The following is a 25,682-nucleotide window of genomic DNA, read 5'->3' on the forward strand; positions in this document are numbered from 1 at the left end:
CTTATGAATTATTCCCATACTGTATGCAAGATTTAACTGTAGCACCTAGAGGAAACTTCGTCCTTCATTGAAACATGCCAAAGAGGTAATGTAGGGATTAATGCATTATTGTGGGGACTGCTAGTTCACTACGGCACAGTATTCCTCTCTGAGAATATTATTTGTAGGACTAATTCAATCTTTCATCGCCAACAGGAACCTCAGGGACTACTAATATAAAATACTTAATCTGATTTAGGTAATCATCAATGGGAGATTACAGAGCATTAATTCAATAGACAAAAACATTTTCAGCAGGTGTTTAAAAGAACTGTTCAAAGGGAAACTATTTGTAAGGAAAGATCTGTATTTCTGAGAGCAGTCTCATTTTATCTTTTTTTTGGGACAAAGTAAAGTTTATGTACAATCCCCAAAGCATGTCGGAGCGTAATACTTTTCTGTTTCTTCAAAAATGCTTAATTGCGCTTAATTATCCGACTCACACAGGAATTCGGCCAAAGCTCATATTCATTCCAGATTTTCGAATTAACCTTGTAAAAAAAACTTTTGTTTGTTTCACTTTTAATATGTTTACTAGTGTAACCCCCTGTCACTGTGTGTAGTGTGGGGTGCAAAGGGTACACAGTGCACCTCCTTCTCAAGCCCTGGCTAGCTGATGGGCATGGGTGTAAATGATCAGGGGGTCCCTGCACATGCAGGTGTTTCTTTGTAGTTAGTGGGACACAGGTAATGTCACTTTGTAATGCAGTGTAAAAGTCACAATAATTTGGGCGCCAGACCATCTCTATAACAAACTGAACTTTTATTTACACTCTTCCTCCAGCACGATAATCATAATGGTTGCAGAATATGTACATCTTCTTACTCTCTCCAGCACAGTTCTCAATGTTATCCAGATGTTAAATAACATAATTTACATGTCTCTTGCACTCCATACTCACTGCAGATCACCCTTTCTGCAGGGGCACATGCATGGATGCTAATAGGCAGGCAGCCTCTCCTCCATGCAGCTCTGACACACTCTGTGTACCTCTCAACTGCAGCTCATCCCTCCTCTGCGGGGATAATGTCTCCTGTGCTCTGACACGTCACTCTGTGTACTCTCAGCCTCAGGATCTGACACTACAGCTACCAGGCCTCTTGTAGCAGCCCTCACTCCAGGGCCTCTTCCATGCGAAGTGTCCCCCTCTCTCTTGGGTTCTCTATAGTGGCATGGAGTTCTCCCCCTCATCCAGGGCACACATTCCTTGCCCTGGCTCAGTCACCACGCTCAGACTTCCAGGGAATGCTGGGGGAGCCTGGGAGCTTCCACCCCAGGTCCCCAGCTACAACTCTCCTCTTCTGTCTCCCTTCTCAGTTCCTATCCCCCCTTAATGACAGCCCCTCCTTCCTCTCACTTAGTCTCACAGGCTGGGCTGGGTTATCACCATGGTAACCAGTTTATGTAACTTTTCAAAAACTTCTATCTTACCCTCTAGGTGACCCCTCCTCTATTCACTGAGGTAAAGGTTTAACTAAAACACCACTAGGGGGGTGTTACACTAGTTTTATTCATTGTGGTATATGTGCCATATATGCTGTTTAATGTGTTTTATTACCTTTGACATGAAATTGGAATATAATGTGAGATATTTCTGAATGCACATGCAACTGCGCAAAAAAGGTGCTTGCTTTAATTTTCTCAACTTCTCGGCAATGCCAGAATTTGATTGATTACTCTTCTGCCTCGCAGCACTGGGGTCATGAGTTCGATTCCCGACCATGGCCTTATCTGTGTGGAGTTTGTATGTTCTCCTGTGTTTGCGTGGGTTTCCTCCGGGTACTCCGGTTTCCTCCCACACTCCAAAAACATACTGATAGGTTAGTTGGCTGCTATCAAAATTGACCCTAGTCTCTCCTTCTTTGTCTGTCTCCCTCTCTGTCTGTATGTCTGTGTCTATATTAGGAAATGTAGACTGTAAGCTCCAATGGGGCAGGGACTGATGTGAATGAGTTTTCTGTACAGCGCTGCGGAATTAGTGGCGCTATATAAATAAATGATGATGATGATGATTACTATGGGTGTACCGGTTTCCATAAAGGTCCCATTATACTGTATATTCTATTCACAGTTCAATGAATGGCATTTATTTAAACATTAGAACTTAGGGCTAGAAACACATTATTAATGCTATTCTAGTTATTATTATTTTTTTTTAACTCAAAATTTTATTGTATGATAAAGTATGAATGACATAGACTTTAGATAACAAGCATATTGATTGGAATAATCATAAAGCATAGTGGATATCCAGCAATGTCACTCATAAAACAGTAAAGTATATTGCAATATAACAGAATGGTAATGGGTGAGGGGCGGGAGGGAGAGGGAATGGGAATTGGAGGAGGAGGAGGAGGTGTAGGGTAGGTAAGGGGGGGGAGATGGTCGAATCATAGGATATACTTGAGAAGAGCATGTTCACCTTCAGAAGGGGGTGCTGTCATATCTGCATGGGGGTGTTTTAAAGGAGTAAAGGGGTCAATGTTATCTGGAGTTGTGAAGGGAGAAACTATTTGGAGGAAGAGAAAGCTACGGGGATCTTAGGCATAAAGCCAGGGGGCCCAGATTTGATGAAATTTGTCTTCTTTGTCTCGCAGCAGCGACGTGATTTTTTCCATGTTGGCAATAAACCATATATAAGATTTAAGAGAAGAGATGCGGGGGGGGTTCGCCTGCTTCCAGGACTTCGCAATCAGACATCTGGCGGCTGCCAGAACATGCGAGGCAAGTTTTGCGGAGTGGGTGTCTAGGTCTTGTATAGGGTAACAGAGGAGGAAGGACCATGGATCCTTTCTGATAGGGCATTGGAGGAGGGAGGAAAGAAGTCTCGATACCCTGTCCCAGAAGGAGGAGATAACCGGGCATGACCACCAAATATGCACGAAGGTGCCTCGATGGCCACAATTTCTCCAGCAATCGGGAGAGGCTGACTGGTACATTTTTGCGAGCCTGTCAGGTGTGAGATACCACCTGTAGTAGACTTTGTACGCATTTTCCTTAATTAATGTGGAGATGGAACTAGAAGCCACATTCAGCCTGATGGTCTCCCAGCAGTCCTCCTCCGGAGGAGGGCCCAGATCCCTCTCCCACTCCCTCTCATGTGCGTTCCCGGAGGGAATCAGTTTTCCTAGTAGTAGACTATACAAGGACGAGATCATACCCCTTCGCAGAGGGGAAGAGAGGCAGAGAGATTCAAATTGGGAGGGGGAGTGAGGTGAGTTGTCCGACAGGAGTGACAGGAGGAAGTGCCGAACCTGCAGGTATTGGTAGAACGGCGGGTGAAAGTTATGGACTCTGGAGCAGAGGGCGTCATAGGATATGGGCCTTCCTCGCTCAAGAAGGCTCCCGGCAAAACGGAAACCTGCCCTAGTCCATAGCCGAGAGAAAGATCGGGACTTTCCCGGAGGGAAGGTAGGGTTATGCCACAGGGGTATGATGTGCAGAGGGTTAGGAAAGATAGAGAGATGACCCTTGCAGGTCTCCCAGATCCGAGCTGCAAATTCCAGAGTTGGAAAACGTTTGGTTAGGACCTTCCGAATATCAGAAGGGACTCCCCAAAGGCCTGACAAGTCGGGTATGGAAAGGTAGGCAGCCTCCAGGTCTGCCCATGCATGAGATGCCGGTGGAGCAAATGAGGAAGCTATTGAGCTAAGCTGAGCTGCCCAGTAGTAGGCCTTGAGGTCGGGGAAGCCCCTGCCTCCACAGCCCTTAGGTTTTTTAAGTAGTGCCAATCGGAGCCTGGGAGACCTGCCTCGCCAAACAAATTTAGAAAGGTGTTGTTGCATAGAGTAAATTTCAGTTAGGGGTATTCTCACAGGCAGTGTCTGGAAAAGGTAAAGAAGTTGAGGGAGAACAGTCATTTTTACCGCAATGCTCCTGCCCAGCCACGAGATGATTAGGGTTCGCCAGGAGAAAATGTCTGATTTGAGTTTGTGGAAGAGGGCTGGATAGTTCTCCTGATACAGGGATTCATATGAGGTGGTTATATATACTCCCAGGTATTTTAATTTTTTCTTCTGCCATCTAAAGTGAAAATGGGAGGTGAGATCATAGCAGTCCTGTGAGGGCACATTAAGAAATAGGGCTTCGGATTTTGTTATGTTGATTTTATACCCGGACAGGTCGCCATATCTCGAGAGGAGGCAGAACAGGTTGGGCAGAAATATTCTTGGTTGCTGGAGAGTGAGGAGTATATCGTCAGCAAATAGTGAGAGCTTACTCTCCAGGGACCCTGTCTCCACTCCTCTGATATCTGGGGAGGCTCGGATAGTGGCTGCCAGAGGCTCAATGACCAGGGCAAAAATTAAAGGGGAGAGTGGGCATCCTTGGCGGGTGCCATTACTTATTGGGACGGGATCAGAAGGAGAACCATTGACCATAACCTTAGCAGAGGGGTGAGAATACAAGGCCTGGACCCCCGACAAGAAATCCCCAGACAGACCGAAATGCTTGAGAGTATGAGTCATGAACTGCCAGGAGATCCTGTCGAAGGCCTTTTCGGCATCCAAGGATAAAATGATGGAGGGAGTTTTCCTAGTGTTAATTATATGAATGAGGTCGATAGTTCTCCTTGTGTTATCCCTGGCCTGCCTACCAGGGACAAACCCCACCTGATCATAGTGAACTAGCCCGGGGAGTACAGTGTTTAGGCGATTGGCCAGGATCTTAGCGTAAAGTTTCAAGTCATTATTAAGGAGGGATATTGGGCGATAACTAGCACAATTATGGACTTCTTTGCCTTCCTTGTGGATCAGGGTTATCCGAGCCTCCAGAGATTCTTTAGGCCAGGGTTTGCCCTTTAGGATAGAGTTAAAAAGAGTGGAGAGTTGGGGGGCCAGAAGAGCAGCGAATTTCTTATAGTAGGCTGCTGAAAACCCATCAGGACCAGGTGCCTTTCCTGTTTTCTGAGCCTTAATAACCTGCACTACCTCCTCCAAGGAGATGGGTTCACTGAGGCGGTCTGCAGCCTGGGGAGTAAGCTTCGGAAGGCGAGCGTCCTCCAGGAACTTATCTATACGCTCTGACTGTTCCCGGTGGGCCGAAGTGTTAGGGGGTTGAGGGAGGTTGTACAATTTTAAATAGTAATTCTGGAATTCTGAGCGGATTAATTTTGGGTCATAGACCAGCGTTCCGGAGGGATCCCTAATAGCCATAAGATTACGGGCCGAGACTTTGGTCCGCAGCCGAGTGGCCAAGAGCTTGTCCGCCTTATCACCTTTTTTTTGTAAAAGCGCTGGTTCAGCCATTTCAGCTTGTTGGCCACTCGGTGGGAGAGAAGTAGGTTAAGTTCACCCCTCACAGAGGCCATTTGTTCAAATAAAGCAGGGTCAGGGTTAGATTTATGTTGTTCCTCCAACTGGTGGAGGGTCGTGGAGAGACGCGTGGTCTCGGCCACCCTAGCCCTCTTAGCATTTGCTGCCGAAGCCATTAGATGGCCTCTAATGACCGCCTTATGAGCATTCCAGAGAGTAGAGGGGGAGATATCAGGAGATTCATTTGTTTCAAAATATTCGGATATTAGGGATTTAATATGAGCTACTGTATTTTTGTCGTGGAGAAGGGACTCGTTGAGTCTCCAGGAGAAAGTGGAGGAGCGAGATACTAGGGAGGAGAGATCCGCCAAAATTGGGGCATGGTCAGACCATGTAATTGAATGGATAGTGGAATTAGTGAGTTTGAGGGTCAGGTCGTGGCTGAGCAGGATCATATCGATTCGGGAATAGGTGTTATGGACTGAGGAGTAGAAAGAATAATCCCGGGCCAAGGGGTTAGAGATTCTCCAAGTATCGTACAGATTGTGCAGTTTCATGAAATCCCGCAGGGCCCTAGAGTTCCTCCTGTCCCTCCCGTCGGAAGGAGCAGTTGAAGGGGCAGACCTATCCAAATGGGGGGTGAGGACCGCGTTAAAGTCTCCTCCCACTATCAATTCTCCCTTGCGAACCTGAGAGAGTGTAGCTCCCAGGCGCCTAAAAAATTTGTGCTGGTCTTGGTTTGGGGCATAGATATTCACTAGTGTGCACGGGAGGTTGTTCAATTTACCTACTAGGATAATGTATCTACCTTCTTTATCTCTGTGTGAGTCTGCGAGATCAAAGACAAGATTACGTGAGAAGAGGATTGCCACCCCGCATCTCTTCTTGGCAGAGTCACCAGCATGATAAGAAAGGGGGAATCTCTTGGATTTAAGTTCCGGGTGCAAGTGTTTGATAAAATGGGTCTCCTGTAGGAATACTAGGTCGCCTTTAAGGGCCTGTAAAGAAGCGTAGAGTTTGCCTCTTTTTTGGGGAGAGTTAAGACCTTTAACATTGAAAGAAATCAGACGGAGTGTCATGAGAAAGTCAAAGTGGGAGAGTCAGGAGGTGAAAATATATGTAGTGAATTGTAGTTTTGTCTTGCTGAAGGGATAGATGCCAGAGACGACCATGGTTGGGGAGACATTGTAGGTGTGGTGGGAGAGTGGGGAAAGGAGGACGGGAGTGGTGCAGGGAACCCGTCCAGGATGCTGGTGGGGCAGAAGGAACGGTACTCTAGGTACCCGGGGACCAGCTGAGAGCAGCCAAGCTCTATGGGGGAGGTGGCTAGGGCTTACCAATCGGGAGGGTGAAAGATAGATGGCTGACAGGGGTGGGGGGGGGGAGGCGGGAGGTGGGTATCTGCTACCCAGTGGGCCCATGTGTGTGGGTGTGGGGGAGGAGGGGATGACAGAAAGGGCTGTATCAGTAAGGTGGGGCCACATCATGTAAACATATAAACATATGGATTAACTATGTAACATTGTCGAACCAGAGGGTACAGAGATAACAAACGAATGCTTACAAATGCCAATTTGAACCACTGTGAGCGTATAGAGAATTTCAACAAATAAACAAAAAACAATTACATAACGGGTCCAATAGGGCCCCAAAAAACAGATAAACATGCCTGCCGATGGTCATGGGGGAGATGCAGCCTTTCCGAGGGGGGTCCATAGCGGCATTCCGCTGTAACTCCTAGAAGGCCATGGGTATGGAAATCCACCTGTATACGGAGAAAGCAAAAAACAAGGCAGGGCAAACAGAAACCCCAGACCTCAGGCGTGTGAACAATATATTGAGAAGTTAGGTAACATATGGACATTTCGGAGGGCTCGTCTCCGGGTAAGTATAGTTCCTCAAATGTCCTTCGGTAGAAATGGCCATTAGGCGGTCAGGAACGGCTTACAATAGCCCTGGATCGGATCAGATTGACCTTCCCTGGGTGGGGAGTTTCTGATCCCTAAAAGACAGTCAGGGATATAAATTACTAGGTCTTGCGAGGAGTGGAGGACTTTTGTACTGTAGACCATTCACCTCGCGGAGCTCTTTGGGGCCGCGGGTTTAAATCCTGGTTGCTCGAGGTAGATGAATGAGAGGCGCCCGTAGGGGGCTCAGGAGCAAGGCCTAAGCGGTGTAGGAGGGCCTGAGCCTCCGGTAGTGTACGGGCGGAAATCTGTCTCTCCTGGTGCCAGAGGAACAGGCGGAAGGGGAAGCCCCAGCGATAACGGACATTATGATCTCGTAGAACTTGTGTTACCGGGGCAAGCTCCCGACGTCTGGCCAGGGTGGTTGGTGACAAGTCCTGGAAGATCTGTATGTTGTGACCCTCGAATGTTAAGGTATGTAATTTTCTGGCTCCACGCAAGACCATCTCTTTGGTAGTATAGAAGTGAAGTCGTAAGATGACATCTCTGGGCTGGTTCTGGTCGGTAGATCTGGGCTTTAGGGCCCTATGGGCTCTGTCCAGTAATAAGTGGTTCTCCGGGACCTCAGGGGCCAATTGGGAGAAAAGCTTCTTCAAGTATTGGTCCAGATGCGCAGGTTCGACCGTTTCTGGAATGCCTTTTAGGCGCAGATTGTTCCGCCTCGCCCGATTGTCCATATCCTCTTGATGTTCCTGGACAGATGTCAAGTCACTTCGTAGGCGTACAATGTCTTCCTCCATGCCTGTCTGAGAGGACACCACCGTCTCTAATCTTTGTTCAACTTGGTCAGTGCGGGTTCCTATTGAAGTCACCTCTGTCCGCAGTGAGTGGAGGGCAGCTTGTACTTCTGAGTGCACGGAAGATTTCAGTTCTTTCATTTCTTTAATTAACGTTAGGAAGTCCCGTCTGGTTATCGGGGACGTATCATCTTCCTCTGAGTCAGATTCAGCAGAAGTGTGAGGTGAACCCGTCCTCGACCGATGCGGGGTTGAGGTTGATTGCTTCGAGAAATATTGAGGGAGGCTTTTGGGGTGGGATTTCTTACTGCCCTTAGGCATTGTGGAGGATCCTCAAAGGCAGGGCTGTCAGGCAGTAAGAGGGGCTGTGTGAGCAAACCGGATAGTAGAGTAAATTACAATGGGAGGGCCCACATAGGGAAGAGAATTCACATGGGTCTGAGTGTAAATAGCATGGAAAAGACTTCCCGCCCCTGTCAGCACTTTAGGGGGTTACAGGGTCATTGCGCACCCCTGGAACTCTGGGATCGGCTCCAATAATAGGTAAAATACAATATGGGTTAGAACTATAGTGATTCAGGAGGTGTGAAGCCTGGAGTCTTAGAAGAATCTCAGAATACTTGAAGGAGGCAGGCAGAATGGCCAGAGGTAGTGTAGTTGCCCCGTGTGTAGCAGGTTTTTTTCCACACTAACCTGGCTCCTGTGGTTGGGCGCTGGCAGTGGGTCGTTTCTCCAGTCTCCTCGCCAGTCCGGGTGCTTTTTCTTCGGGGATCTTCAGCTGCAAGCTTGGCCCGTGTCCTCTGGTCCAGCGCTGCTGGGGGATATACCTGCGCCTCTAATTGTCAGGCCGGAAGTGCACCTGGTGGTTAGCTGCTGGCAGACCCCTGATGGTGGGAACCTCCGAGCTCCAGCCCAGTCATAAGCTCTAAGCTGAGCTGAAGGCCCAGCGCAGGAAGCCCTGGGACGAATCGCCCGACCGGAAGTCCCCGCGGTAGAACCGGAAGTGGAGATGTCCGCCGGGTAGGTCTGAAATTGAGCCCCAGACCTTCTCCGGAAGTAGGCCTCCGGGTCCCGCTCACCCAATCCTGTCAGATGGCGGCGTCTGTGGCTCAGAGCGCCGTGGGGGCTCTATAGGAAGCGGAGCTCCGCTTAAAGAAGCCCCAGGGAGTTGTATAGGCGGTCAGGAGCTGAGAGGCCCAGCGCGGCGGGGACCAGTTGCGGTGCCGTCGGGAGGGGGAGGTGAGTGACCAGCTGCAGCTGGGGTATCCAGGGTAGTGCCCCAATCCTCTGGTGCCAGATTCAGGGAGAATGAACCGCGAATTTACAGGTAATTCCCCAAATACCTGATTTAAGTGCAGGAGCTGATGTGTAGAGCGACCACCTGAAATGGCTGCCTAGCCACGCCCCCCTATTCTAGTTATTTTAAGTTGTACTCTGTATTAAAAACAGTGAATGTTAGTTCCACTTATTGCAATATATGTTAAACTTAACAAAGTCTTCCCCTTCTGGCCAATCCTACACTTAATAGAAACATGAATTTAATGTGAATATTAACATGATGATTTCTATGCTTTTTATCTGTGTCAAGTCTTGTCTACAGATAAATTTTAAAGGAAAGTACTCCCCAAGGAATTAGACACCTAGGGAATCACCTGACACCAGTTGGATTAGGAGGGGAGCTGCAAAAAAAGTTTCATCACATTCAAACTCATTTTTTAACAAGACGGATTAGAAATCATTGTGCACTGACAAAAGTAGTTAATGAATGTAAAGAGATTAAGGGGTATATTTGCTAAACTGCGGGTTTGAAAAAGTGGAGATGTTGCCTATAGCAACCAATCAGACTTTAGCTTTCATTTATTTAGTACGTTCTACAACATGACAGCTAGAATCTGATTGGTTGCTATAGGCAACATCTCCACTTTTTCAAACCCGCAGTTTAGTAAATATACCCCTATTAAAAAAAAAAACAAAAAAAAAATATTGATCCTCTGCACTCACCAAGGACAATTGGAATTTAGGGGGCAGTCATTGCATTCATCCTTTCTGTACATTATTGTTAAAAAACCCATATTATGGACATAGTTAAAGCAGTTTTATACGTGTGGCTGCCATCGAACATGATTTACCTTTAGTTTGTAAATTAGTTGTGTTCGTTTTTTTATTTCAGAAATTGTTATATATGTGTGTGTATAATGCTTTTTCACTTATTGCGGGCCCAGTCCAGTCCTGGCTTATATACAGTTGGGAAAATACAATGTACCATAATCCAATGACCACACCATGGCCCGGTCTTGGCGGGTGGGGAGGTAGGGAATATAAATGACCTATACATGTTAAATTTTAGGATCCCATAGATTGTAAGCTTGCGAGCAGGGTTCTCTTACCTCTCTGTCTGTATGTATTACCCAGTATTGTCTTATTAATGTTTGTTCCCAATTGTAAAGCGCTACGGAATTTGCTGGCGCTATATAAATAAATGTTGAAGATGTTGATGATGACTGAGCTTCTGCTAGTTTAAAGAGTGGCCAAAGGGATCTTGGGTATAAGTGTAGTGGTCGACTTTCAGATATAACCTTTTCCACAATAATAATCCAGCAGAGCCCCCAGCTCTGTAAATCACACCGATGGGTAATGTTTTCCCCAACATTTGACCTCATCCCTTGATCCCAACACAGTAGAATATAATACCTTTATCGTAGCTGCTGGACCTTATTACATGGCAAATACAGCTCCTTCATTCAATAGGGCATAGAGCACTGCACTCTTTCCCTACACTGCCGAGCTCCACCAGACAGGTTAGAATAATATTACAGCATGGAAGGGAGACTGAACGAAAGTGTAATATAGAGCAGAGGTTAAGCTGGGTACACACTACAGGTTTTTCACCCAACTATTGTGCCAATCACACGATAAACGACTGCAAGGTCTGATAATACATTAGCGTGTACGCTCCCACGATCATGTACCAAATGCACATTAAGTCGTTTAATTTGATTTTCTAAATTTTCTGATTAACTAATAATCCCGATCAATGATGTTGGGCTAATGTGGAAGTGCGCACTGTGCACGCACTCACGACCAGCTTAGGCAGATATCTGCACAGTGTGCACAGTCGTGATCTTTTCAGCAGATGGTTATGACAGATATAGAGCACAGATCTGAAGGTAAATCGTGTATGTGTGTAAACGTAAATCTGCATTGCTCATTGGGACTTTCGGTCGTTGGTAGAGAAATCGTTACAGAAATCACATTTCCAGTAATTTTCTGTAGTGTGTACCCAACTTTATTCTTCAAGCATGCTAAAGACACTCATATATAATCAAAGAAAGTAATATGTCATATTTTAGGTTTGACGGTCGGGTATATATTAGTATTTGCCCCTGCGGCTACTTGAGTGCACCATGCATATTTTCCTATCACAGTGGATCTGAAAGTCCAAAGCAGACTTTACTGCACATGTGGTGATCTCTGTACATGCTCAGAGAAGCAAATCTTTGGGGTGCAGGTATATGAAGGACTCTTCAAAATTCTGCTATGGGGTCCCTATAATTGTCAGTTAACAAGAAATGTCCTGCAGTATATCTAGAAAGCAGAATCCTGAGGAGCATGATGAAGTAGATGTCCACCTCTCTATAATATTGCAGCAAACCAGCACTGACAAAACCTAGATTTAGTCCCTTCAGCTCAGCTCTAGAACCTAGCATCACCGGGCAGCATGGTGGCCACAGTGGTTAGCACTTCTGCCTCACAGCACTGGGGTCATGAGTTCGATTCCCGACCATGGCCTTATCTGTGTGGAGTTTGTATGTTCTCCCCGTGTCTGCGTGGGTTTCCTCCAGGTGCTCCGGTTTCCTCCCACACTCCACAAACACACTAGAGGGTTAATTGGCTGCTATCAAATTGACCCTAGTCTCTCTGTCCAATGGGACTGGGACTGATGTGAATGAGTTCTCTGTACAGCGCTGCGGAATTAGTGGCGCTATATAAATAAGTAATGATGATGTTGATGACTTCCAGCTAACACTAAATGCCTTCTGAACCCTAACAAACTACTAACACTTATCTCCTCCAGAGTCCTTAATCTTAATTCAATCTAAATAGTAGTCAACTAACCAAAGGTTCATAATATAATTTATTTGTGGCAAATATGTAATAGATAGACCCTGCATGAAAATTAACACTATGTTGTAGGTAAATAGTCTAAATACATTAATCAGCAACCAGGCAGTTAGTAAATAAATGCAGTGTAACTACAGCACTATAAGTGTATATAGCATAATACAAGGTAGATACTCAACCTGTGGTACATGCACATCAAGGGGTATCTCAGATAGATTCAAGGGGTACATCAGTCTGTTAAAATATAACTAAAAATAAATTCTAATTTAATTTCAAGAGGTATTTTTAAATCATTTAATTGCACATCAAGGCGCAGAGCTATCTAGGAAGCTGCTGAGATAATACAAAAGATAATTAAGATGAGTTGTTATGGAAATTGTCTAAAGAAAATTAGCATTCCATTTGAAGTTCAGTGGAACGGTATTGTGTTTCCAGGCCTGCGGGGTTTTTAATGGCATTGCTATGAAATTGCAAGGTTGGTTCTAAGCAGTTGGGTCATGCGGTCCCAGAGAAAACATCATTGTTGTTATTGGTGGTTTAGGTTGAACGACAAGTGCTTAACGTTCCGTAGCATTGTCTCAGGAATTGTGACTGTGGCTTTGCTGGTCTTCATGTGGTTGACTGTTAATAATTATATCTGGTTTCCAAGGAGAATTGTTAATACAGAAAACCATTCAACAGGCAATTTCTCTCGTGTGCATTCATTGAATAGTCAAACAAATGTCTCGGTGCTGGGGGAGAACTCTGAGAAATGTCAGGATATACTTCACTACAAATATATAATTAAGGATACTAAGCTTTCTAATTTGTGCAGAACAGTCAGTCCTGGGCGAAAGTCTCCTGTATCATGATATCACACAGCAGGATTAAAATTAAAGTTTCCGCCAGCATTAGATGTCTTCATTTTTAGGATGTATGTGTTGGCATCTGTCTAGACAAATTGGGTATTTCACCTGTGCCTTACAGCACTGGGGTCATGAGTTCAATTCCCGACCATGGCCTTATCTGTGAGGAGTTTATATGTTCTCCCCGTGTTTGCGTGGGTTTCCTCCAAGTGCTTTGAATTCATATGATGGGGCAGTTGGGACTGGTGTACATGGTGTTTCATTTGCCATAACATGCTCATTAAATATTGACATTTTTGTTACACTAAAAATAAAGTATATACATTTTACCATAGTATTCATGCTAAGCATGCATGCTATATCTTTTTTTTTTTTTTTTACCAAATAATGCATGTGCATTATTTTGCAATAATGTGAGCCATGCCATTTAATTTTTACTGCAATAACGAACTAAACCCTACTGATGCACCACCCTACATCGATTCATTCATTTTTGGGCTGTGCACTACATATTATTTTTGCTCCAATGTAGCGTTCTTTTAACTATTCGGCATTAGTATATTGCATTCATTTTGTGGCATGTGGTCCTAAAAAAAATGATGGTAGCATGCCCTACATTCAGCCCTTAACTTGGCAGCACGGTTACGTAGTTCTCAGCAAAATCACAAATATTGTCAAATTGGTCGGTCTGCAATGATAACATAAGATGCAAGCTAAAAATACACAGCTTTCATTTTAATGATGTGTTCTCCATAAAATGGTAAAATTTGACGGGCTGTCATACCAATATTTCCTATTCACAGGCTTGCAGGTAATAAATAGAACATGAGTAAAAATTAGTAATAATACTATCATTCTGGGACTGATATATATACTTATGTATGTGTTTACTTAGTAACCAAAAACAATGCAGAATTAAAGTAGAACCTACAGGTTAAAAAGCAGCCAATCTGGTAGCTGAACGAACACTTAGGGCTAGATTTACTAAGCTGCGGGTTTGAAAAAGTGGTGATGTTGCCTATAGCAACCAATCAGATTCTAGCTTTCATTTATTTAGTACCTTCTACAAAATGGAAGCTAGAATCTGATTGGTTGCTATAGGCAACATCCCCACTTTTTCAAACCCGCAGCTTAGTAAATCTAGCCCTTAGTTTATCAATTCATTAGGAACCAATGACGTAAGTGATTGACACATGACCATTATTTTACTGAAAAAAAACATATAAACTGATATAAGTTTACTGCACTAATGTTACTGCATTTAAAGTACATACAGTTCAAAGTTTCAGTGTTTGAATAGATTCATTTTATTTTCTGCATTAGGATGAACATTTTTAGGTTATTTCATTATTGGTTGTTCATTAAAACAAATGTTTTCTTACTTTCCCTGCAGCTCTGCTATCCCGATCTCCAAACAACTTTCCTCTATTAAGGGTACGTCTGCACCTTCAGTAACCATAATACTGGCTTTAAACATACACTACGACAGTAGATGGTTGTAGGGCACGCCTAGATATAGGGCTGATATTTATGTAACCACTAGAAATTCACATATACATCAAGAAAATAGTTTATATGAGTATGGCAGATACTTAAATCTGCTTTCCACCTTCAGATAATTTTGATTTATTGGGTGGCAAGCAGGACCTTCTTACCTCTGCAAATGTATGTATTGCCCAGTACTGTTTTATTACTGTTTGTCCCCAATTGTAAAGCGCTACGGAATTTGCTGGCGCTATATAAATACATGTTGTTGATGATGATGAAGATATTTTATTAAATAGTTCAATCTTTCTGCATTTCTTCTGTGTATTCACAGCCTCATCTAGCCAGATTAGTTTATTTTGTTACCTTCTGATTAGCTGCCAAACTGCTGTGTACATTGCAGTGGGGGGAGATGGTTTGGGGGTAAACCAACTGGAAAGAAAAAAACACTACTTGGATTAGTAAATCCTTTGGTGAAAATATATTATAATGTATTTAGTTTAAGTTGCAGGAAGCCATGTGGAAACTGAAAAAATAAATAAATTTGAAAGTATAAAACCCCTTTTTAACTAATTGTTGGCAGTGTACAGCAGGATTGGACATCCTCTTACTCTCCAGGTGTTGTGAAACTACAAGTCCCAGCATGCCAGCTATCAGCCGTCACAGCATACTGGGGTTTTAGTAGCTGGAGAGCCACAGTTTGTCCACGCCTAGTGCATACTTGCCTAGTCTCCCGTAGTTCCCGGGAGGCTCCTGGATTTCGGGGAGTCCTCCCGGACTTCTGGAAGAGTAGGCTAACCTCCCGGATTCGCCAAAATTCACTGCATTGAATGGCTGGGGCGGGGCTTAATTATGTCATTAAGCCCCACCCCCACTATTTAATGCCGTGAATTTCGGCATTTCATAGTGGTGGCGGGGCTATGGGGATGCAACTACATCACCACGCCCCCTCCTACCCCCTGTCACATGACATGAAGGAGAAAGTATTAGTGCAAACAGTATGTGCACATGCAGAGCTTTTAGATATCACCTACATTTCCATTTTAAAGTACATGGATTACAAAATAGAAACAAATTTAAAATGCAATTAATAATTATGTAAATTAATATAATATAATCACAACCTTTTTTTAGAGGGGCTGGGAAAAATATATGCAGAATGCAAAGTGATGTAAATTTGTGGGGAAACGTAGTGTGCAATTGGAACTACAGACTTAATGAAATGCATTAAGAATGTGAGGATGGTGAAAAAGTTTAAAATCCAGGAATAAATGGAAATTTGACTGTGTATCACAAAGCTATATAGATACCGCAAACTCTGCAGATAATAATGAGGTGTGTAGATGTGTTTATTAATTATACTATAAATACCACTGAATTAAAGGAAAAACATTCTTGCATAGTATTCAAGTGGTACAAATTGACATTAATTAGGCTACCAGTACATTGATTTCCATGACATAAAATATTGAAGTAACTTTGTAAATAGCTAGCGCTATACAACTACTACCATTTGATTGACAGATTTTGCTTATTATGTAACAATTCTCTCGTTTGTAAAAACAATAGTTGGGTATAAATGACACTGTCTCTCATCATCTCCTGTCTCCTGCCTAGCACTGGGGAAAGGATCAGAGTTAGAGAAAGCTATCGCCACAACAATCCTAGTATATAATTCATATGCAGACATCGATGGAAAAATTAGCAAAGCTGGGGCCAAGGATTTGTTGCAAACGCAGTTCCAGAACTTTGCAGAGGTAATTAATCTGTTACCACAATTTTAGACAATACAAGCCTAGCACAGTGTTATTTAAAGCATGTAGTTTGGTAATTCCAAATTAAGGCATCCCAAATAGATTACTGTTAGCACCATGTCCAATTTATAACCGAGAAACATTTGCAGGATAAACTACAATACTGTGTCCAGTATATAACACAAACAAATGTCCTGTTTACAGAGCCGCTTTAAGACCCCATGTGGCCCTAGGCAGAGGACTGGTTTGGGGGCCCATTCCAAATTTGTTTATCAAAGAAATATAACATAAAAATTGGTTAAGGTAATCTGGGCCCCGCAGTGAGCACTGGGCCCTATGCGAAAGTCTTGTTTGCCTAATGAATGCTCTGGCTGTGCCTCTATATAATACTTCCCATATTTCCCATAGTAGGGTGGTTAATATCACTCCATCCCAGTAGTGGACCCTGGGTTCAATACTGACCAAAGAGTCTATTAGGAACATTGCTGTTTTTTCATGTAGCACACAAATATCAACTTTAAATTTCAGTGTACAAATAAGCTATCAAGTATTTGTGTGCTACATGAAAAACAGTCAGTATTTAACTTATGTGCAAAACAGAATACTAATTTGCACCCCTTGCATTTGTTAGATCTAAAATTCTGACCCAAGTCTGCCTGTGGTGTCAAGTATATCTGGAAGCGCTTCAATCAGCTGGAGAGAATTGACACAGACCAAGTTCTGTATACAAGGAATATTCTCTAGTTTATTGATACAAAGATACAGGTTTTTATAGGCTACTGAATAAATGAATCCTACGTCATATGCATACAATAGTTTATACCACTAGTTTATGAGAAGCGCTACTGATTAACTTTCTCACGTATTCTTGAGGTGTTTACTTTTCTCCCCCTTCTAAGGACAGATGAGCCTATTATTTCTTATCTCAAGGGGAGTTGGAGATATGCTATGTGCAACACCATGGATACAGCTCCCATACTACCAGCTGGATATGAAGCTCATTATTGTTTTCATAACTGGTTACATTCTTCAGGTGTTCTCTATTAGTTCAACTTCAAGGCCATAGGCTCACATATTGCAAAACTGCAAGTTAACAGAAAAATGAATAATCTCTTCTAGCAAATAATATTTCTATACAAGTTACAATAAAATGGCTGAACAAAGGCCTTATGAGGCCTTAACAAAAAATCATATTTAACATTTCCCATCTTTTATTCAATTTTCGACCCTTTCTCCTCCTACCTACCTAATCCTATCTATAGAACCACATTCTTAATAAGCAGGTACTTATACACATGTAGGAGGCCACATGCATAGAGTTGGTCCCCTTAGGAATCTGTCAACTCATCCCCCACTCATAAGCCTGTGATCCTCCCTGTCCTAACTTGATTTATGAGGAGATGCATTTTGGCAAATGTCCATGTCTAGAAAAGATGGTTTCTTAGAAGATGGTTTCTTAAAAGATGGTTTCTTAGTAGGTAGTTAATGAGTCTATAGTAGTTCTGCAGGCCTTGCATGTCCTTTGTTCAATCTTTAGTAGTTTCTTGTTGCAAACTCTGCAGTTCTTTGGCTTTGCTAGTCCAAATAATTCATGACACTCATAGTCTGGTCAGGTTTCAGAAGTAATTTCTGTGATCATCAGAGGTTCGGGATTTTCAGTGGTTCCCTTTTTGGAGAGACAACAATCAAGTGTCAGTAACTTCTTAATCAGCCATATATTTAGTTTCATTATCACCTATACGATCAACAGGATTGCAAAACCATTTGCTACTAATGCCAATATTTCCAATATCCAACATGAATCATTACTGACAACTTTACCAATGAGGTTATGCATCTGCACAAAGACATTTTCAGAGTTTACTCTACTATGAGTGCAAATTGTTGAGCACTCCTTCCCATATGTTTCTCACAGTGGCATAGGCAATATGTCACTTAACTGTCTGTTTCATACTGGGTTAGGGAGGCCTTAATCCCTACTTCAGTCACAATTATTCTGGCAAGACATATCAATACAATGAGACAGTCATTTCTATTTATCAGAACAAGACTCCCCTGATTTGAAGACTTTGCAGTGTTATGCGTGAATCCAGGTGTCTCTTTCCTGTACTTTCACTGCCATGGGAGTCGTCAACAGGACTTGATAAGGACCCTTGTATCTGGGTTCAAGACTTCTCCTGATGTGCTTTCTCACGACCACCCAGCCCCCCAGGGTGCAGTTTATGGGTACCTGTATCAAAATTAGGGTTTGCAATGGAGGAGAATATTTGACCATGTATTTCAGTTAGTTGTTTCTATAATAAGGCAACATAATTCAACAAATCACTATATACATGGTGTAGTTGCTATGGAAAATAACAGCCTGTGCTGTTTGCTGTGCCAAACAATATCTCATATGGTGTTAAACCTGTGTCTTTCCTAGCAGTATTTTTTACTGAGTGCAGGTAAACATGAGATCCATGGCAGACCTGTTTCAGCCATTATTTTCTGCATTTTCAATTTCAGTGTACCATTAAGGCGCTCCATACATCCTGAACTTTGGGATCTGTAGGGGGTGTGATAGTTTCTGGAATCCTTGCCCCGTAAAGTGTATCCCTCTGTCACTTACAATGACCTCTGGTACACCATATCATCAGATTACCTCATTCGCAATTTTCTTGGCTAATGCTTTAGCATTTGCTTTTCTATACAGCCATGTCTCCAGCCAGTGACTAAAGAAGTTGACACAGACAAGCACATTCTCAAAGCCCGAGCATTTGGGAAGTTATAAAGTCTATCTGTATCCTCTTATAGGGATATTATGTCTGGGGTGTGCTTTTCCATAGGACAGACTTACTCGGGTTACTTTGTGCACAGACTAGGCATTCTGCCACTAACGACTGTGCTGCTTGGGCGAACCCTGGTACTATCCATAAGCTGCTAGTGAGTACAACCATAGCATCTTTTCCCAGATGCACTTTCTCGTGTGCTATATTGGCCATAATGGGATAAACTACTTTTGGCAGACACAAACGCTGACCTTTACACCACTCCTTGCACTTCTAGTGCTCCATGTATTGCCCAAGTCTTTTTCTTATTTTCTGTTGCTTGTCTTTCCATAAGTTGGAGTGTGCTCTGGTCAAACAGGGGTCAGGGGGTCACCATGTAAATAGACTCCCCTTGGGGTACTGGGGCTATGGCGGCTTCTCGTGCGGCCTGGTCTATTTCACTTAGCTTCGGGGGTAGTATCTCTGTGTGTGTCTTCACCTTCATCACTGTTTGGAGGACAGCTGGAATGCAGTGAACAGTGCCCTGGTATGTTCATCATATTGACTGGTTTGCTTGCTGAACCCATAAGGTCCCTACTTTTCCATACAGGGCCATAATCATGCGCAATTACAAATGCATAACTTGAATCAGTGTAAATATTTACTCTTTGTCCTTTTGCATATATGCATGCAAGTGTCAGGGCCTTTAGTTCAGCTTCTTGTGCTGACATGTGACTCGGTAGAGTCTGTTGAATCACTATTTCTGTGTGTGTGGTTACAGCACACCCTGTATACGGGACAGGATCTATGTGATAGTGTGAACCATCTACAAAAAGAGTGATGTCTGCATCTGGTAATGGTTTATCTTTAATGTGAGATAAAACCAGAGATTCTTGTTTCATTAGTTCTATGCAATCATGTTCAGAAAAAATTTGTTTGCATTTTTTTTTTTCCTTTCTTTCTGTTCAAGCTGGAATGGAATTCCCCCAAATCCCTAGGGTAACCCCAATATATACAGGTACTTCTCCCATCTTTTGAAACTTGCTGCAATAAGGCAGCAGGATTCAACATTGTGCACTGCTTAAGTGTAACGTTACTGGGAGTAAGCAGTGCTACTTCATTAGGATAGGCTTCAGTAAGGAGCATGTGGAATCCAAGGAAAAGGTTCTTGGTTTCTGAGTTCCACAAAGTTTACACTCATTAGATGGAGTGTACAGTACAACGGTTAAGACAGATGTGGTAACTTTAATTCTTCTGGAAGAGAAACACTTAGCTTAAATAACCTGTTAATAAGCCACATCATCAGTTCTATTAGTGTATATAATAATGTGTTGGGCCACAATACTCACAAACACATTCCTGCATTGGGTGTAAACCCCTGTAGTCATGGGTTGCTCTTTTCTTTATTTGGTTGGGTTAAACTTTCATATTAGAATTTTCTAATTATGTATAATGATCTATACATTACTATGGGCCTGAGTCTGGTTCTTCCAAACTTGGCTTTCCTTTCTAGTCTAGTACACATCTACAGCGCACAGCAAAGGAAAATAACGTGCAATCTATATTCCTCCTGCTAATATCAATGAACTCCCCTCTCTGGTCTCCCTTGGACCTTTAAAAAACTTAAAATACAGTTTACTCAGATTCCCCTTGTCTGAAGGTCTTAACATATATCTGTGAACATGAGAGGCTCTGGGGCCTCTTGTGCTTCCTTTTTTTTTTTGTCTTCTAATAAAAAAGGAAAGGGAGGAAGAAAATACACAGTGCGCTCGGCAAGTGTTATATGTCACTCATTTCACAATAGGAGGGAATGTCCTTTGTGCTGTATATCTTCATACTTAGTAAATCTGGCCGGTAACAAATGTTTTGCTTGTGCTTGGTTTCTGTCACAACGTACGATACCGTTAAGGTAACTGGGTGTCCTAGCACAATATCTATACTCTTTTCAAGCACTAAAGCAGAGTAAAATGCAAGTGACCTTAGCTTGCGACCATGTATTTGTGTCAGTACTCCTTGTACATGTGCACTGACTTCATAACAAAATAATGTGAAAGGCTTGTCATAATCTGGCAAAGCCAGTGCTGGCGCTGAAGTTATTTCAGCTTAAAATTGGTTAAACATTTGGTTCTGCTCAGAGGAGAGTATAAATGGCTTGCTATGATCCAGAAGTGCTAATGCAGGAGCACATACAATTGCTCTTAAAGTCTTAAATCTTTTTCATTTCTGTAAAAATATAGAATTCCCATCAATGCATTACCATACCCACAATAAAAAGAATTATTTACAGTATATGACAATTATAGCACAGTAAATAAGGGCAGTAGATGTCTTTACAAACACTGATTTACTCAAAACTGTAATGAGGATACAAATAAAAACCTTTTGCTTTCTGCACATACAGAAAAACCACCTAGTTCATGCATTTGCTATGCGAATAGCACATAAACTCTAATATCTCTTTCCAAAACAAGGTAATCATTACTCAGAAGAGTTTACGTTATTTAAATCCTTCATTAGTTTATACTTATGTTTGTTGTGGTGCAAAGATGGTGCATTGGAAGTTAAATCAATGCAATCTGGATTGCCTAATGGGTCTTTGCAGCTGGAGACCTGTGAATAAAAAAAACTTTTGCATAGAGATTAACATTTATTTACTAGGAATTACTGTAACTGTAACATGCGTGTATACTGTTATCAGGTAACCAGTGAACAGCTGCTAAAAGCTTAACTGTGACGCTATGCGTTCCATGCCTTGATTTCCTCAAAGGGGCAGTCCCTAATTTCACAAATAGAGAATGTCAAAGTGACGAGACCTGGGCGAGTGTTCAAAGCCACTCCTTTCTTATCATCTCTTAGTACAGCCCTTTTAAATGACACTAATTAAATTTCCGGGTTTAGAAACATTCAATCTGGAATCTTGGTTCCAAGTATTCAACCATTTTAAAAGCAGCACTGTCTCATAAATCAGAGTACTCTCGTTAGACACAATACATTGTGTCTGTAAATCATTCAACATTTTCTCAACAAAATCTCTCTCCCGTGACCAAATATTCACACATATTTCTAGATTCTGTGATTTTCGTGTTCAAAGTAAAAATATATTCACTTAAGTCTCGCTCACAGACGACATTTTATCTCGTAACATTTCTTTAAAGGCATAACAAACCCTCCTGATTTCTGAGAACATTCATCAGCGCCATTTTAACACAGATAAAAACAGCATGTAAGCTCACTCCCACAATTCTCAACTTCATTAAAGAGAAAGCTATATTTCTGAACTTCAGAAACAAAATTATTTTGTTCAAATACAGAAACAGCTTGTTGGATCCCAGCCAGCTTTGTTCTGACACTAGTACTTATAGTGATAATGTACATTATTTACAATCTTGTCCGTGCAATCGGACCAAACATTTTAAAACTTCTTTTGTATCTTTTTAAAAGCTTATCATTAAGCAATGAATGTACAACTTTTTCAACCTTGAAACATGTCTCTTGTAAAAAACGGACAAGACAGACAAACATTGTGATTTAAAGTAAATCAAACATCTCCCTTATAGAGCACTAAGACAGAGAACAAACAATGTGAATTATCACGGATCTCTCTCACACGCAGTAAGACGGAGACAAAACTCACATACAGAGAAAGAAAACTTAACTGACATCTTCCAGCCTACTGCTGTGGAACTACAAGTCCCAGCATTACACTAAATACAAGTTAGCTTCAACATGTTATCATCAATCAGCACTCCGGACACATTTTTTCAATTTTACATACATTGTCAAAAAACAAAAAACAGTGTGCTTCTTATCTCAACACACTGAAATCATTTACACAGAATAAGGGAGGGGCACATTTCACTTATTCAGCTGCACAGGATCAAACATACATTTATAATATACAACCTACTTGATTCATTATTCAGCTTCCGATGCATTTAGCATATCCACATATATTTCGACTTTTCAGATCTCTTAACTTTCCTGTGCCACCTCAAACAATCTCTTGGGGTTTGATCTCAATACCCCTTTGTTCTTGTCACATTACCACTTGCAACACCTTTGTTTCTCCATCCACACATATCTTTGGCTATCCCCGCTTTCTTGAAAAATTCCCTGCAGACCTTCTACTCCCCCATTTCCTTAAGTCTTTGTGCATCATATCTATGAGGGAGCTGCTGTCATTTGTTTACTATCTATATTACTCGTATTGACAGTATTCTGTTGAGTCCAAATCGGGACTCTTATCTAGTTTCTGTGGGTTGTCCTTGCACTGGACGTCCCGTTCTGTGGACTCCTTGTACTGGATGTCCGTGCTAAATAGCTTCTTTGACAGTATCTGGGACGAAGGTCTTTTGGAAATCTCTCTTACACAATTTGGGCAGATTACAGAATCTCCCTTCTTTGATATACCTCTGGGGATGGTGTCTAAAATGTTCACTCAATGTTCAAAACAATAACTCTCTAAATCCCTCTATTCCATTACATGCTTCTTTGATCAATGTCTTATGTGACTTTTATGCTTTATACATCATACATAGGTACAAACACATGCACTCAAAATTCAATCATCTTTCAAAAATCTAATCAACAATACAATTACAGTAAACAAATTGGGTTAATACTGTATTATATTAATCAGATGATACTTGAGACTCACAAATTCGCGTGTCAGGTGCCTCAGACAGACATGAGGTGACCCAGACTAGGAAGACCAACGAGTAGAAATCTACTGACCGCGGATGTTGGGGTTCAATGTGCTGGGAAACCTCCGTTGTCTGTCTTGTAGCCTGCTGGACAGCGAATCTCTGTGGCGACCTCCAAGTTGTTAGATCTAAAATTCTGACCCAAGTCTGCCTGTGGTGTCAAGTATATCTGGAAGCGCTTCAATCAGCTGGAGAGAATTGACACAGACCAAGTTCTGTATACAAGGAATATTCTCTAGTTTATTGATACAAAGATACAGGTTTTTATAGGCTACTGAATAAATGAATCCTACGTCATATGCATACAATAGTTTATACCACTAGTTTATGAGAAGCGCTACTGATTAACTTTCTCACGTATTCTTGAGGTGTTTACTTTTCTCCCCCTTCTAAGGACAGATGAGCCTATTATTTCTTATCTCAAGGGGAGTTGGAGATATGCTATGTGCAACACCATGGATACAGCTCCCATACTACCAGCTGGATATGAAGCTCATTATTGTTTTCATAACTGGTTACATTCTTCAGGTGTTCTCTATTAGTTCAACTTCAAGGCCATAGGCTCACATATTGCAAAACTGCAAGTTAACAGAAAAATGAATAATCTCTTCTAGCAAATAATATTTCTATACAAGTTACAATAAAATGGCTGAACAAAGGCCTTATGAGGCCTTAACAAAAAATCATATTTAACACATTGTAACATGGTTTTGTCCAGGAGACTGAAATATGAAGTTTCTTAAGTTAAGATCCTTAATGAATCAGGCCCCTTATTATCAATAGGGCAATATGAGTTAAATTTAGGGGGAATAAAGTGCCCATCTGGTCACTTGCATGTGATTTGCGCTATTAAATAGTTTTGTTTTCATAACAGGGCCAAGAAACAAAATCAAAGTACAAGGAACTAATTACAGACCTGGAACAAGACAGCGAAGGGAAAATGGACTTTGAAGACTTCATGGTGCTGTTGCTCAGCGTGACTCTGATGTCAGACCTCTTCGCGGAAATCCGACAAACCAAGAACACCAAATGAAAGTGAATGAAGTTAAAAGTTAGGCTCCACCCACAACATGATGACATCACAGCAAACCTTACATCAAATCTTATCCATGGCCTCAATTAAAAACGCTTTGTGACAATAAAAATAATAATTAAACACTATGCTGATTTCACTGTTACGGAGAAGCAACATAGGAGATCAAAGTCCACTGATAGGCTAACGGTTATAGGTAAACTTTAATATAAATATGATGACAGTGTAGATTGCAGGTGCTGAGATATAGCTGAGAGAAGGGAGCTAGCTGTTGCTAGTATGCTTGGTAATATTTTGGGTAGAATGGCATGTTGGCAATTTTATGTTTTTCTACAGTAAACTTTCACCTTTATTAGAGAGGTGTTTTTCTTCTTTAAAAAGGTACAAGCTTTTTATTTACAATTTTGTTTTCCCTGACTTAAAACCACTATGCACTTGAACATAGGCTTTAGCACATGAGGTAGAGGGATTCGTATCATCATGACTGAGACTGGAAAGTGATAAAAACAATGTGACTGAAGACTGGAGAGTGACAAGGACACTGCCACCCCTCCTGTTTCTGTATGAGCTGTGGCACAGTAGAATGTCACTGGAGTCTTTTAATAACACTGCCAGCCCTATTACTTGAATTTGTGTTTCAGCACTAAACACTGCCACCTCTCCTATTTCTGGGTGAGCTATGGCACAGTACAATATAACTGCAGATTTTGAAGAACACTGCTCACCCTATTATTTTTATTTCAGCAATGACAATTAGAAATGAAGCTGTCCTGTTGGTGTATGTGCTAGATAACACCGTACAATGTGACTGCAGATTTAGACCAAGACTGCCAGCCCTATTATTTCTATTTCAGCAATGACAATTAGCAATGGAGCAATGGAGCTCTCCTGAATGTCACTGGAGACTTTGAAGAACACTGCTACCCCTCCTCTTTCTTTTCTAGCTATGACGCTGCCCAACTGCACTAGAGACTGCCAAGAACCGTGCTACCCCTTC

At 42.1% G+C, this 25,682-nt stretch overlaps 2 protein-coding genes and 1 long non-coding RNA gene across 3 annotated transcripts in view; 1 reads left to right on the forward strand and 2 right to left on the reverse strand.

The window, feature by feature from the left end:
* On the forward strand, positions 1-24,915 carry SNTN (sentan, cilia apical structure protein). Its single transcript, XM_075183361.1, has 4 exons — positions 1-85; positions 14,357-14,397; positions 16,066-16,205; positions 24,527-24,915. Exons 1-4 carry the CDS (start codon positions 75-77, stop codon positions 24,683-24,685), a joined length of 351 nt encoding a protein of 116 aa, XP_075039462.1. The 5' UTR covers positions 1-74; the 3' UTR covers positions 24,686-24,915.
* PRICKLE2 (prickle planar cell polarity protein 2) overlaps positions 1-25,682 on the reverse strand; it is a 938,433-nt gene that overhangs the window by 347,602 nt on the left and 565,149 nt on the right. The window lies entirely within an intron of this gene.
* LOC142099661 (uncharacterized) lies at positions 16,921-24,353 on the reverse strand. Its single transcript, XR_012678590.1, has 2 exons — positions 20,928-24,353; positions 16,921-20,217 (listed from the first exon to the last, which is right to left on the reverse strand). It is a non-coding gene; the product is annotated as an uncharacterized LOC142099661 (long non-coding RNA).

The sequence above is a fragment of the Mixophyes fleayi genome, chromosome 8 (assembly GCF_038048845.1).
Source record: "Mixophyes fleayi isolate aMixFle1 chromosome 8, aMixFle1.hap1, whole genome shotgun sequence".
In the NCBI taxonomy this organism is placed as follows: domain Eukaryota; kingdom Metazoa; phylum Chordata; class Amphibia; order Anura; family Limnodynastidae; genus Mixophyes; species Mixophyes fleayi.